Source organism: Spodoptera frugiperda, chromosome 1, assembly GCF_023101765.2.
Source record: "Spodoptera frugiperda isolate SF20-4 chromosome 1, AGI-APGP_CSIRO_Sfru_2.0, whole genome shotgun sequence".
NCBI lineage: Eukaryota > Metazoa > Arthropoda > Insecta > Lepidoptera > Noctuidae > Spodoptera > Spodoptera frugiperda.
In genome coordinates, this window is record NC_064212.1 from 3,734,970 (window position 1) to 3,748,814 (window position 13,845).

The 13,845-nt window shown below is 34.7% G+C and overlaps 1 protein-coding gene across 1 annotated transcript in view; it reads left to right on the forward strand.

Moving 5' to 3' along the window:
• The first annotated feature begins 1,550 nt into the window (after positions 1–1,550).
• LOC118273644 (protein Wnt-10a) overlaps positions 1,551–13,845 on the forward strand; it is a 34,463-nt gene continuing 22,168 nt past the window's right edge. The window contains exons 1-2 of the mRNA XM_035590723.2: positions 1,551–2,211; positions 12,726–12,973. Of these exons, the coding sequence (XP_035446616.2) occupies positions 2,114–2,211; positions 12,726–12,973 (346 nt within the window). The 5' untranslated portion in view covers positions 1,551–2,113. The remainder of the gene's footprint in view (positions 2,212–12,725; positions 12,974–13,845) is intronic.

Consider the following 13,845-nt stretch of genomic DNA (forward strand, 5'->3'; position numbering starts at 1 on the left):
AACTTTATTTGTTATTTATCTCCGACCCTCTTACTTTTGCCTTATTATATTATTTCGATAGTTTAAATACCAAATCATTGTTTCTGACTACCTAGGTATAGGTACCTAAAACTCATCAATATACACAAAGAAATATATTCGTCTGTCATAATCATAATATGCGCGTAAATTGCACTGTTTTGGCTGACTCTCAGCCCAAGTAGGGACGCGTGGCTAGATCAAAGCCAACATTAACATATACCCTGACTCCGCATAAAGTAAGCTAAAAATATGCCGACAGATGTTTGTGTTACGTCAAAAAATTAATGTTTGAAGTTTTTTGAGAGTCGATATTATTATAGTAACTGTAGTATTTGATTGAGTCATAGATACTATATATATATAGATATTATTATTTGGTGAAATAGATCATGAGATTATAAAGTGATATTTAGAATTTGTGATTTTTTTTCTAATAATTGACTGTGTACATTTTCTGTTGGTTGATTCAGATTTAGCTTCGAAACATACAAATTTATGCTTTAGCACTTCACTATTTGATTATCTCCTTCTATAGTAAGTTAGGAATGCAACTCCCCCCTAAAATATATTGCCATATTAAAATATCGAGCATCACAACAGCGCCCAACAAAAAAATATTGCATACAAAATACCGCAGAACAATAAACTAAAATGCTATTATCAAATATTTTGTATTCATGATACCCTAAAAAAGTAATAAGACCGTGACATGACCCTCTGTCACCATTGACATAGAGAAGTCTATTAAATGCCCTCAAAACTATTATTACCTAAGCCAAAAAATACTCAAATAGAATCCCTAACCGAATTGCAGTACGACAACGAATTTTCAAGCGAATTTTTTACACTGTGGCTTTTCAAATATCCGTTTTCTTTTTAAAAAAGAGATGGTATTTTAAGCTTTATGTAACAGTAATAGGGTTTGTAATGAGTGTAATTGTATTGTTGTTGGTAATTAATTGTTATTGCGCACGCGACGAAACCGCCCTAACTAAGGGGTTGATGTCGCCCTCGAGTTAAGGGTTGTTGTGACGTACGATTACAACCCTCTCGATTATTGAACAATTCGTCATTCATGTTCGTTCGGACGCTGGTCTCAGTGAGATGACGTAACGATTCGTTTTTTTTTTTTTTTGTTATAAAATAGGACGCGTTGTCAATTTGGAAGTGCACTTGGACTGATTTATATCTCGCAGTGGAACAGTGATGTTGAATATATTGAAAGATTTGCTTTTAATGGTGTTGGTTGGTTATTTTAATGTTTTGTACTTAAGCTAGATTAAATAATCCAACGAAGAGTGCGATTGGTAAGTAAGTATACTTTTTAATTAAAAATGTAGTGAATTTTTATAATTCTAGTTATGTTGCGTACTGGAGATGATACCTTTAGGTAAGTATAAATATTTCACAACGAAAATCAATCCCTAATACCAATAGCAACGGGATATTGTTTCCCACAGTCGGGATGACGCGTGGGGCGGCGTTTTAAACGCAGGGATTGCGTCCAGTGGGCCACTGTCAAACGAGAGCTCACCGAGTTCACACGACCGACCATAACACATAAAAATCATCTGTTCCGTGCCGAAATATAGGAAATAATCGCGTAAACGAGGATAATGACGCAAGTAGGTGGGGCCGCTCCGAAGACGCCCCTCTAGCTTTTTTTTTCTCGACGTCTGGGCGGCGCGAAGAGAACGCCTCACGTCCCACGCGCGCAACGCACCGACATGCGCGACCGAACACGGGCGCTATACAAACCGACGGCAACGCGCCGACGGTACACCGACTAAATACGTAAACAAACAATAAAATGCGAATAAAAAACACGCGACAAACATACACTAAATATAAAAAAAACGACGCGGGATCCCCTAGTTCCAACGACATACAAATATCAACGAAGTTCATACAAAAAGTTGTAAAACTCACGTTCTAAATTCCAGTTTGGACCAAACAATAACATTTGGACTCGTTTTCGGACATGTTTTGACGTTCAGTGACAGAAACAAACTAGTGCGTTGTGTCAATTTTCGCGGTAAAAGTGACAAGTTGTAACGATGAGCCCGCGAAAAGAGGACCTAGTGTTGCCAACATGAAAAAGCTTCGTGTTTTTATTGGGAATAACAGAATGCAAAGGACAGTTCATGCAGCGATACTTTTCTTATTGGTATTTTTGTTGAATATAGCGAGGTAAGTTAAGTATTTATTGAAACTCAAAAATATTATGTATCCACCACTTATAGAGAACATAGACAATACTTAAATAATACGCATTAAAAATGATATTAATGAATCCCAAATACATTCAGAGACGAGCACGACATCTCATTAAAACGTGGGGTAATAAAACAGTACAATAGCCACACACATGCACAAAGAAAATAAGCCAACAAGCTTCAAACAAATAGGGGTGCAATGAATACGAAACTAAAACATCAGACGCCTAATCATGCAAAACGGTCCTAAGTAGACGGGCGACTAATGAATAATGATCTGCGTCGCGTAATGTATGGTAATGAATGTAAATTTAAAAGGTGACAATCATTTTGTCGGCCCACCCAATAGTGCTGCGATTTACGTAGTATGTAAATGCGCCGATATGCCACTGCACGCGGTCGCATAATCGTAGGGCTGTTTGGTTCGTGATTGATATTCAGAGCCGCGGAATTAGCTGATACTGGATGAGCTTCTTTTTTAAATGCGGACCGGTTTTTGTTTTTGTTGAAACTGTGATTTTGGTGGTTTGTTAGTGGATATTCTTGGTTAAGGGATTGATTCATTTTATTGTATGTGTGTAATTGTGTTTGGTCGAACTTTAAGTTACACAATAAAAATAAGTATTTTGAGGTATATATACAAGCAATTATGAAAGCGATACGTACCTATTTATAGTTACCGAGTACACAAAAATGTGAGAGTCAAATATATTGAATATAAACGAGGTAATATTTCAATTGACTTAAGTGATAAGTTTAAAAATTCATCCAATTTCCATTAAAACTCTTCACTGCATTCTCAACGAAAACCACTCAAACCCGGACACCGTTCGAATTTCGAATTGGATTCGAATTGAAAGGTCAACAACCAATTACGTTCAATTAGTGCCGGACTATGAAACGGCAAGTAAGTGATACATAGATAAAATAGATACAAAATTTACTTTTTTATTTCTATTGCCAGCATCGAAAATTTAATGGTTCCACGCCCGTTTATTTTAACCATACATTCTAGTTCAATCCGATTTTATTCACCGAAAATCGTTTCACACACTCAAACTTGCTAATTCGAACGTAAATTCGTCAAAATGTATTTTATTGGCCATCATAAAAGGTGCGAAAAACTTACTAGCATGCAATTAGTACACTTTTATCTGTTCAAATATCGTGAATAGAGAAATATGTTTGGAGTCGAAACGATTCCCAATATTCTTAGATTTGCATGGTCGACTTTGGATTTCATGGTATTTTGGAAACATGTTAATTTTTATCGTTATTACTAAAATGCGTATCCGATCGTTTTCAATTCTTTGCCTCATAAAATAGCTCGGTGCATATGAACTTATAATACTTAAATTTTTAATTTTTTCAATATTAATTTTTCGAGACGTGAGCAATGACGTCAGCGTCTTCATTCAAGCCGATAAATATTTCTGCAAAAGAGATTGAATACTACTTTTTAATAGATTTAACTTAATACCTGAAGATATCAATTAAAATAAAACAACAGTTAAGATTTTATATGTGTTAATAGCTTTTCACAAATACATATTATCATTTATATTTTATTGGAAGTCATAAATCACACACATTTTTGGATCATGGAATTATCAAACAATTAAAGCCACTCCTGTGAAAATATTTCTCATCGTTTGCTGATGTAACTTAACTAGATTGTAACTTTTACATTATTATAACTAGTTTTACCCGCGGCTTCGCTCGCGTTAAGAAATATTATTATTAATGGAATTTATCAAAATCTTTTCTTAGGGGATGCCTAGGTCGTTATAGCTTTATGCATACAAAGTCTCAGCCCGATCGGTTTAAAATAGATAAAGTGTTATACAAACTCTCAATCCCTATTCTATCCCCTTGGGAGTAGAATTGGTCAAAATCCTTTCATAGTGGATGCCTGAGGCATAAAATCTACCTGCATACGAAATTTCAGCCCGATCAGTCAACTGGACCGAAATTAGTATCACACTATCACACTAATACTATAAAATAATGTGAAAGTTTATTTGTTTGAATGATTGTCCGTCAATCACACTGGAACTACTGAACGGATTTTAATGAAATTTGGTATACAGACAAAGTATGAGCTGACTTGGGTGATAGGATACATATTACTAGATAGAATCCTTTTTGTCACACGAGAACGCGGGCGAAACCGCTACCAGAACCTAGTTTGGAATTAAAATATTCGTTTAGATTCTTTAAAAGGTAAACATATAGCATGCATCACCACAAGTGCAAACGTACTCTTGCTACGTGTAGTTATCAAACGACAATAGTTTATTATTTAGAATGACTTGACAATATAATGTTTAATTGAATCCTGGAATTATAACGTCATTTAAATGTAACTATGTGTATGTTTTATCTATTCTTTTTGCAATACAAAAATTCCATAATGAGTAATGACACATTGTTATACCAAGAAAATTAGCAATACCTACTAGAATCCTAGAGTTGACAATGCAAATAGTAAAATATTTTTTATTGTGTATTTTCACATTTATTTAATTGGAGTAAAGAGGATAATTACTCTATGAGAGTTACTAACTTGACTTTTGACTTTACTGATGTGTAGTAAAATAGGTACCTATTTTTATGGTATAAGCGAGTAGGTGGATCACCTGATGGTAAGCAAGTAAGCAATAAATACCGAAATACCAGAGGCGTTACAAGTGCGTTACCGACCTTTTGGGGGTTAGGAATTTTCAGAGTTTTTTGGAAATCGGGAATTGGGAAGATTGGGAGGGGAGGCCTCTTTACCGGAGGCCTCACTCACACAACGCAAGCGTTATTTAATTATCGGTCTTCTGTGAGGCCGTGGTATGACTCCGATCGAGCCCATTCGTGCCAAAGCATGATTCTCCTCATCAATATCATCTTATCAAAAAACATACAATTAAGCAAGCAAGTGGTACAAACAAATTAAAAATTCTGTTTCTGTTAAAAAATATATCACAATACGATGAAGATTTGTAACATAAAATGTATCATTACATGAATTTGTTTTGTAGGGGAGCATACTATTCGATCGGGGAGCCAATCTCAATTCAATTAGTTGTCCATTTTCCGATGTTGATGCCCCTTTCTTTTGTATCGTTTCAACAGAAGGATACGTGTATTCAGTATAAGCTTTATTAATTATCTAATATCGCTAGAGTAAAAATTTTTCTTCATTTTTGCAACGTATATAATGCTGAAAATAAAGCAAGGATATTAAAAATATAATCTTTCTAACTAGGTATGTAATAAGAATATATAAAAAGTACATATTTTATTTTATAGTGTAGGTACTCACACCACCACAATTCTAGTGTATAAGTAACCAAAACTTTTTTTTTTTTATGAAACAAGCCGGTAGTCGAGCATACGTATTACCTGATGGTAAGCAATCGCCGCCGCCCATGGACACTTGAAACACCAGAGGCGTTACAAGTGCGTTGCCAACTTTTTGGGAGTTAGGAAATAAGTAAGTAAAGTAACCTCACTCACACAACGAAACACAATGCAAGCGTTGTTTCACGTCGGTTTTCTGTGAGGCCGTGGTTTCACTCCGGTTGAGCCGGCCCATTCGTGCCGAAGCATGGCTCTCCCACACTTATTGTATATAACTATTGATCTCTTCTATTAAAAAATAAAAAAAAAAATGAAAATCTAATAAATATTTTTACGGTAAAGGCAGTTCTCATCAATAGTGCGCTAGTGCAAGACACGTGCTGCCATCTAGTGTCAGTAAAAAACAACATAGTCACATCTAGTAAAATTTAAATCCTTGTAAAATTATTATTCAAAATCGATGTTATAATACAAGTATCTATTGGCGGCTTAACGTTTACGAATATTTAAAATATAAACGACATGGGATATCAGGATATACTTTACCAACATACGAAGAACTCTCATTGCACTAAAAGCTAAACATTAAGAGGTCTAGATATAATGGATATATAGACCAATATGCTATGTCGTTGGTTGACAAAAGAATAATTAATACATGCTTAAGTTTTATGAAAAGGGACTCGTAATAATTATAATTATTTTTATTAGTATTCATAAAATTATTAACCTGAAATGACTATGTTTTAAATAAGGTTTAGTAGATCGCTTTTATTGGTTATTTATTACTTCCTTTCTAAAGAATGTAAGGGTATAATGAATATGCGTGTTATGAATTAAAGGTATTAACATAATAATTAACTGTTTCATTCCCGGAAGGTGTAAGTATGTGACGTCATCCTTTCCATCCAGTACATAGGTAATATTATAACGGGGTAATTATGTAAGTAGGATATTTATGGGCATGGTACCTCATGGATTTCAAATAATATTTTAAATCGAAGATGTGTTTTGTTCAAAGACGACGACGAGCCAGTAATATTAGCTCCTAGTTATATTATTATTTTAATCTTATATCCTAATATAATATCTCTGGTGGAAAAGCAAGCACCCTTAATGTTTAACACAAAACTACTAAGATAAAAGATAATCTACTAAGCTTTTTATGATTTTTATTTTTCTCACACGAAAATATTATAATAAATCTCGCGTCAGATTCTCAAAGAATACACGAGATAATTTTCCTTTTTCGTGTGTCGTCGAATGCGTTTACAAACATGCAAGAACACGTTACACTCACACATTTTGTTGAAAAGGAATCCAGAAATATTAATGAATGACAGTATTCATTACTACACGCTAACCTATATACTATACTGCTAATACATAGGCATATAACAGTAACACAGGTGGCGGGTAGGTTGCTAGAAAAAATAAAAACAGTACTGAAATGTCAACAATATGGAATGGTAAACGTTTCCTCCTCTGTTTTATAGCGAACACTTGCTACAAAGTATCACTAGGTGTCAGGAATGTGCAGGACATGTAGGCAAATAGCTTCGCACACGCTATATTTTTATTCTGTCGTAAATGTAATTAAATCTATAAATGCAAAAGAATAACACGGAACGAAAGAGTTTACAATATTTTATTTTAAATGTTGGATACCTTTTTATAACACTAGGATTTTCTCCTGTGTCGTGAATGTGTTTAAAAACATACAAGTTCACATATACATGAGACCCAGACCTGAAATAACCAATTGTTCATCACGCAAAGAGTTGCTCCGGGAATTGAACCCGCTACTTACATACACGCCAGTCCACCAGTCACCGTGCAGTTAAAGACTTAAACGATATAAATATTTGTGGCAAAAAATTAAGAGAAATTTTGAAGCTTCTTGGTATGTCACATAAATATTCAGATCTTCTTATTTTAGATCGAATAATCTTCTAGCGGTTCCTGTTTCCCAGCTGATGATAAAATCCTTGAAAAAAAAGCGACACATTGACAAGTAACAAGTGACGTGTGTGATTTCTACAACTTTTAAAACCAGCAAATTAATGAGGCAACCCAAAAAGTAATACGTCATAAATCGACAGTCAACAATCAGAATTTGGTAAAAGGAAAAGTCAAAAGTAATCGCCGGCTCCGCACGGTGGTCCGAACATGCGACATTTTAATCAAAAAGGGAAATTAAACCACTTTCTAAAGGCACAAGAGCTCAATAAAAAAACATTAAAAACTTTTTTATCATTACCACGCAAAGAGCAGGACAAATTAATGCATTTTAAATAACAATATATAGCAGTGATTTTCTCGATAACACACTTTATACTGCGCGTCGGTAACTAGAGATAAGCTGATATTATCCAATTTATGCACATATTAACACTTATCGGACTAATTGCTTCTGTTCCAACATTTTTCAATGTACCACAAATTAAGTGTATCTCATAGAAGAATATAAATCCTCCGGTAGGTGTATAGACTTAGTATGTACATTGTGAGTACATGGAATTTCAATCAGACTCGTCCGTGCCATGTGAATAAGGTCCTATCTACTGAGTATAAGTAGGGGATTTTGAACCTTGTTTGGGTAAGGTTAGGGTGGGATTTTGAGAGTGTACGGTAAATGTAAGGCATTTTAAATCTCAGTGTTAGAGAGGATAAAAGTATTTGCAGAATTGTCGGCACGCAGCAAGCAGCAATGTAAGTAGCTGTAATTTGTATTGAAATAACCTTTCTGAATGGGGTATCGTAGCATTTCATCAAGCCGACAACGGCAACGGATTTATTATTTTTTACCGTCGACGGTATTAAAGTACGAAATTATTGTTTTTATCTCTACATGTGGAATTTTTAAAGTAATTATTAAGAGTCGCGTCGTGTTTTAATTGGATCAGTCGGGTTTAACGACTCTGGAAGAGCTGTTAGGCGTTTCGCTAAATCTTTTGCTTGTGTGGCGAGTTTTTTGGAACCAAACTTATATTGAAAACGTTTACATTTATTGGGATGTAAACATTACGATTGAAATGCCTTTGTAACGGGCTCGATTCAATGTAATTGAATTTAGTTTTGTATTTTCATGGCATTGTTGTGAGTTCTTGGCATCAACAATATGAATTGTTTTCAAGATGGATGTCGCTTTAAAGAAGTTTTATGTTTAGAATTGACATAAGCCATTAAATGGTTTTTTTTAGCTTGACTCACAATCGAACCCACTACACGTTCGGCGGCAGCCGGTTGCCCAGTCACTGCGCCAACCAATGAAACAACCATTATCATACTCATAATTACATTACTACAGCACATAACATACGTTATCAGTGGACAAAACACTACATGCTTACATATAGACGCACCCTATACATGTCAGACACACCGTGGGAAGGGACGAGATAACTCAACAGTTATGCAAAGACGGAAAACTGTATTTAAACTTTTATTTACAATTGTTTTTAGTGTTCCTTTGTAAAGGTTTTAAATGTCTGTGTGTGTGTGTTAATTCATGGTTATTGGACTTTAATTACTTTATGATGTATTAACTAAAGTAATGTTGGGATTTTGGGATTTAAACTATATTTATGTAGCTAAAGGGTTAAAATTTCAATGACTGGAAATATCGGAAAAACATATGTAACAATTTCGATTATAACATGGGGAATGTTCACGAACTTTCTTTTTACTCATCGTCACATTTAGTTGATACGCACCTATTTTTATTTAATAAAACTTTGCTCCGTTTTAAGGTAGTTAATATCTTTATTGTAGAAGCTGCTACAAAAATTTATTGTAATTGTAATATTTATCTTACAAAAATCAGTTTTATTAAACTAATACAAAAGACTTAAACGCGCGTTCACAATAAACTTAAGTTACATAACTTGTTATTTTCGCTTCTACTGCTGTTATATCCTGCAATATCCCAAAACTCTTTTCATGTAATGTATGTATAGTATTTACTAGCTTCCGCCTGCGACTCCGTCCGCGCGGATGTCGGTCTTCGCGTGTAAGTTTTATTTATTCATTTTGAGTAACTACGACAATGACATCTTGTAAATATCTATTGGACCCAAATATGGCGAGGCCCATAATAATTAAAGAGATCCCTCTATAATTTATTATACCAAGTTTCATCGAAATCGAACCGTTAGTTTTCACGTGATGCCTGAACATACAGACAGACAGACAGACAGACGGAAACATTTTTAATCACATATTTGGGTTTGGTATCGATCCAGTAACACCTCCTGCTATTTATTCTTACAATATTTTCAATGTACAGAATTGAACCTTCTACAGATTTATTATAATATGAATGAATGAATGAGAGTGTTATAAACGTAAGAGTAGATAAATATAATCAGAAAGCTCCAACTGCTAAGCTATCGGGAGTTATACGTGTTATTGTGAGTCTACCATAAGAGATAGACATTTGCTGTCGTGGAATATTTTTTAAACAATTTTAAGGAGAACATTTCCGTCATACATGATATCTGTGTAGCCTTAACCATTAAGGCTGCACACGCGACAGAAGCTTAAAAAATGGAATAAGTTCTCCTGTTTTCCCAACATTTCCCTTCACTGCTCTGCTCCTATTGATCGTAGCGTGATGAAAGGTATACTATAACCTGCCCAGGGGTATGAAGAACAATTGTACCAAGTTTCGTTGAAATCTGTCTAGTGGTTTTTGTTTCTATAAAGAACATACAGACAGACAGACAGACAGACAGACAGACAGACAGACAGACAGACAGACAGACAGACAGACAGACAGACAGACAGACAGACAAAAATTTTTCTGATTGCATTTTTGGTGTCAGTATCGATCACTAATCACCCGCTGATAGTTATTTTGGAAACATATTTCATGCTACAGAATTGACCTCTCTACAGGTTTATTATAAGTATAGATAAAGGACATCAACCATGCTTAGTACAATTCTGGTCTAAATTCAAAAGTCCGGCCCTGATACAAAAATATAAAAGTCAGTATCATCTGTTGATGTACCTATTAATTAAAAAATTAAAAATTATGTATTTGATAATTAACAAACTAACTTTCACTTGTTGTCATTCTCATCAATTGTTATATTACCTAATAATTCCCATACAGAATCCTTACACCAAAACCTCTCACTCTTGACCATACCAAATTAAGAACATACACTACAATGATAAGGAATGTTTGTACACAGTTAAATAGTCATGTCAGCCTCGCCCTTAAACTATGTACTAACCAAACAAAGAGGAAATTAAATATTACATACCTCGGGCTCTGATTGTCATTCTTTTGTTTCTTATTCTTGGGTGAATGAATGAAATTGATGAGAAAAAAGTGTAGTTCATCTGAATGAGTTTTCTAATTACAGAAAATATACTAGGTCTTAGCTTTCAAAAATCTGGTATATCATAAAATAATATGATTATGAAGAATACTAACTACCTAACTACTTTTCCTAACTGACCAAATCCAAGAAATCTCAAGTTCAATTTGAGAAAAAGCTTACAAACACCAGGATTCTTGAATTTCAAATTTCAAATTTGGAAATAAGCCTCATATAACCATTATCATCAGCTTAATATCAATTGACTACAGATACTCTGTAAAAATCCATTCCGCCAAAAACTCTGTTTACCACAAATGATAAAAATACTGGCAAAAAAGAAAAAAAAACAATAAAATGTAAATGTTGCATTTTTAAATATATCAATCTGGTCAAAGATCTAGAACTGTTAACAGACGAGGCGGGTAAAACCGAAACGTTGACATAACACATACTTACATGGATGTAAAAAAACACGTGCGTACTTTATCAGTGTCGATCGGGCGACAGTCGCGTACATCAGATTCGTCAAGTACCTACGTGAGACCACAATTTTATTTAATCTATGACACTTCCTGTCATGCCTCATCTAGTTCTATGATTTGTAGTTTTTTTTTTTGGAGTTCTATATTTTTATGGCTGTTCTGTCACGATTTTTGTTTTTTTTGGTAAAAAATATTTTTAAACTTTGTTACCTATTTAGTATAGCTTAGGTACGAGTTAGAAATCATGCTTAACTGTAGACTTTCCATGCAAATAAATAAAAATAAATATATTTTGAATAGATTTTTTAATGAAATTAAAGGCATAAGCAAATGTCACTACGTGAAGATGGTCATAGGCCAAGTTCATTCATGAAAAGAAACATATCATAAACAAAAAAGAAATTTATTACACCTACATACCTTACTCTTCAGAAACTCCATGGCACACCAACAGCAACCGTTCCAAAAACAAATCCAATCCATATTAAATTTCGAAACTCCATAAAATTCCATACAGCGTTCCAACGGGAACAATTCACAGGCATGCAGGGCGAATCTCATAACTTTTCCACCGAGACTTAATTATAAAATCGTTCCAAACATTATTGAAATATTAGCTACCGACGGACCGAACAAATTGTTTCATCCAAAAACTATTTGAACAACGCGATATCATCGGTAGCCACTATAGCTGAACAAATTCATAAATAAATTAATTAATGTGACTTTAATTATGAGAATAGACCAATTAGTAGGACTTAGTAGTGTGGCGTATTTAATATCATTATGTTATGTGTAATTTATGGTAAAGTTGCCATTTTGTATAAGCAGCGACGGGGAATTAATTAGATGGTTATTTATTTAGTGCTATTTTTGTAATGTTGCGACGATGGAAAGTTTATGTAGTGGCCTTAAATGCCACAATATAGAGCCTTTACCAATACACTCAGAGACATTTAATGAATACTTAAACTATTCATCAGTAACATTTTAATTAAATGACTCTGAGTACGGTGTTAAGTTTTATATACCTGTCTAAAGCGCGATAAGTCTTGTATTTCTTTGGTCCCGGACAGTAACAAAATTTCAATAAGCATAAATATTAACACTAATATCAGACTATAAATAACAAATCCAAACAAGCTTTTATTTCACAACCAATAAGATTCAATTTCACCTTACCTACTACACCACCCTATACCGTTAGCTTTTATTTCCCAACTAATAAGGTTCACTTTAACTTTATCAGCGTCCTTATAACACCATAAACCATCCATATTGACACTACTTAAAAGCACTAAAACAATACCATTACATTTCAGTTCCCGAGACAACATGCTACCAACACATGTGAAGCTGAGCTCGGCGCTCACCTGTCGCCTCGTGGGAGGCTTGACCAGAGAACAAAGATCCGTCTGCCACGAAGCACCCGATACAGTCGCCATAGCCTTCGAGGGTCTACAATTAGCGGTCAAGGAATGCCAGCATCAGTTCCGTTGGCACAGGTGGAACTGTTCTAGCCTTATGACCAAGAGCAGTAATCCTCATAGTAGCTCTATTATGAAAAGAGGTGAGTTATAGTGTACCATTTGTCTATGTGATTAAGGTATATTTTGTAATGTCTAGTTTGCTTCCATATATAATTAGGCAAAATTTATTTCGACTCTCATTTTATTTGCGTATAATATTGTTTTTTTTCTACTCAACTCTTGGGCTTACCATAATATCTACAACTAATAATAGTTGCTTTAAATCAAAAGAATGCTTCAAGGGACAGATGCATGTAAAACTAATGAGTAAAAGGGTCCCATAAACAAATCAAGGCGACATCATTTGATTATCTTGTCACAGTAACAAAAGACAAACGATCTCCCTTGAAACGATAGCAGCGCCAATGAAAACTTCAAAAGCACAGTAAACATCTTTATTTATTAACCTTTTGTCGTACTAAAGGACCAATAACATCATAAGATTATTTCCCAAAACGTAGGTGGTAGCAATCATTGTCAATTAATGCCAAAACCAGTCCCACGTTAACGTAATACCATAATACTCTTTTTATATAAGTATATTAAAATAAACGCAACTAAAAATTTCAAACCAATCGCGATCAACCATTACAATCCGAATTTATTACGACGAAAAATTATTCACGCACATTAAAAGGCCACCGGTGAACGGACATCTCCACGTATTATGCTCTTAATATACGTATTTACTGAATCGTCCGTCTTTATGTCTATCTCCGGGTGTGAAAAGGCTTTGTCGACCTCGTTTTTTCCACAATCATCGCACACGTTGACGTGAAAATTTACGAGCATGGAAGATGGGAGACAACAAATAATAAGTTGGTGGTGGCCAGGTGGGGCTCGCACCCGCGCCCCGCGATTTCACGCTACGTGTGGGTCCCGCCGGCCGGGCCCCGCTCCACCGCCACTCCCG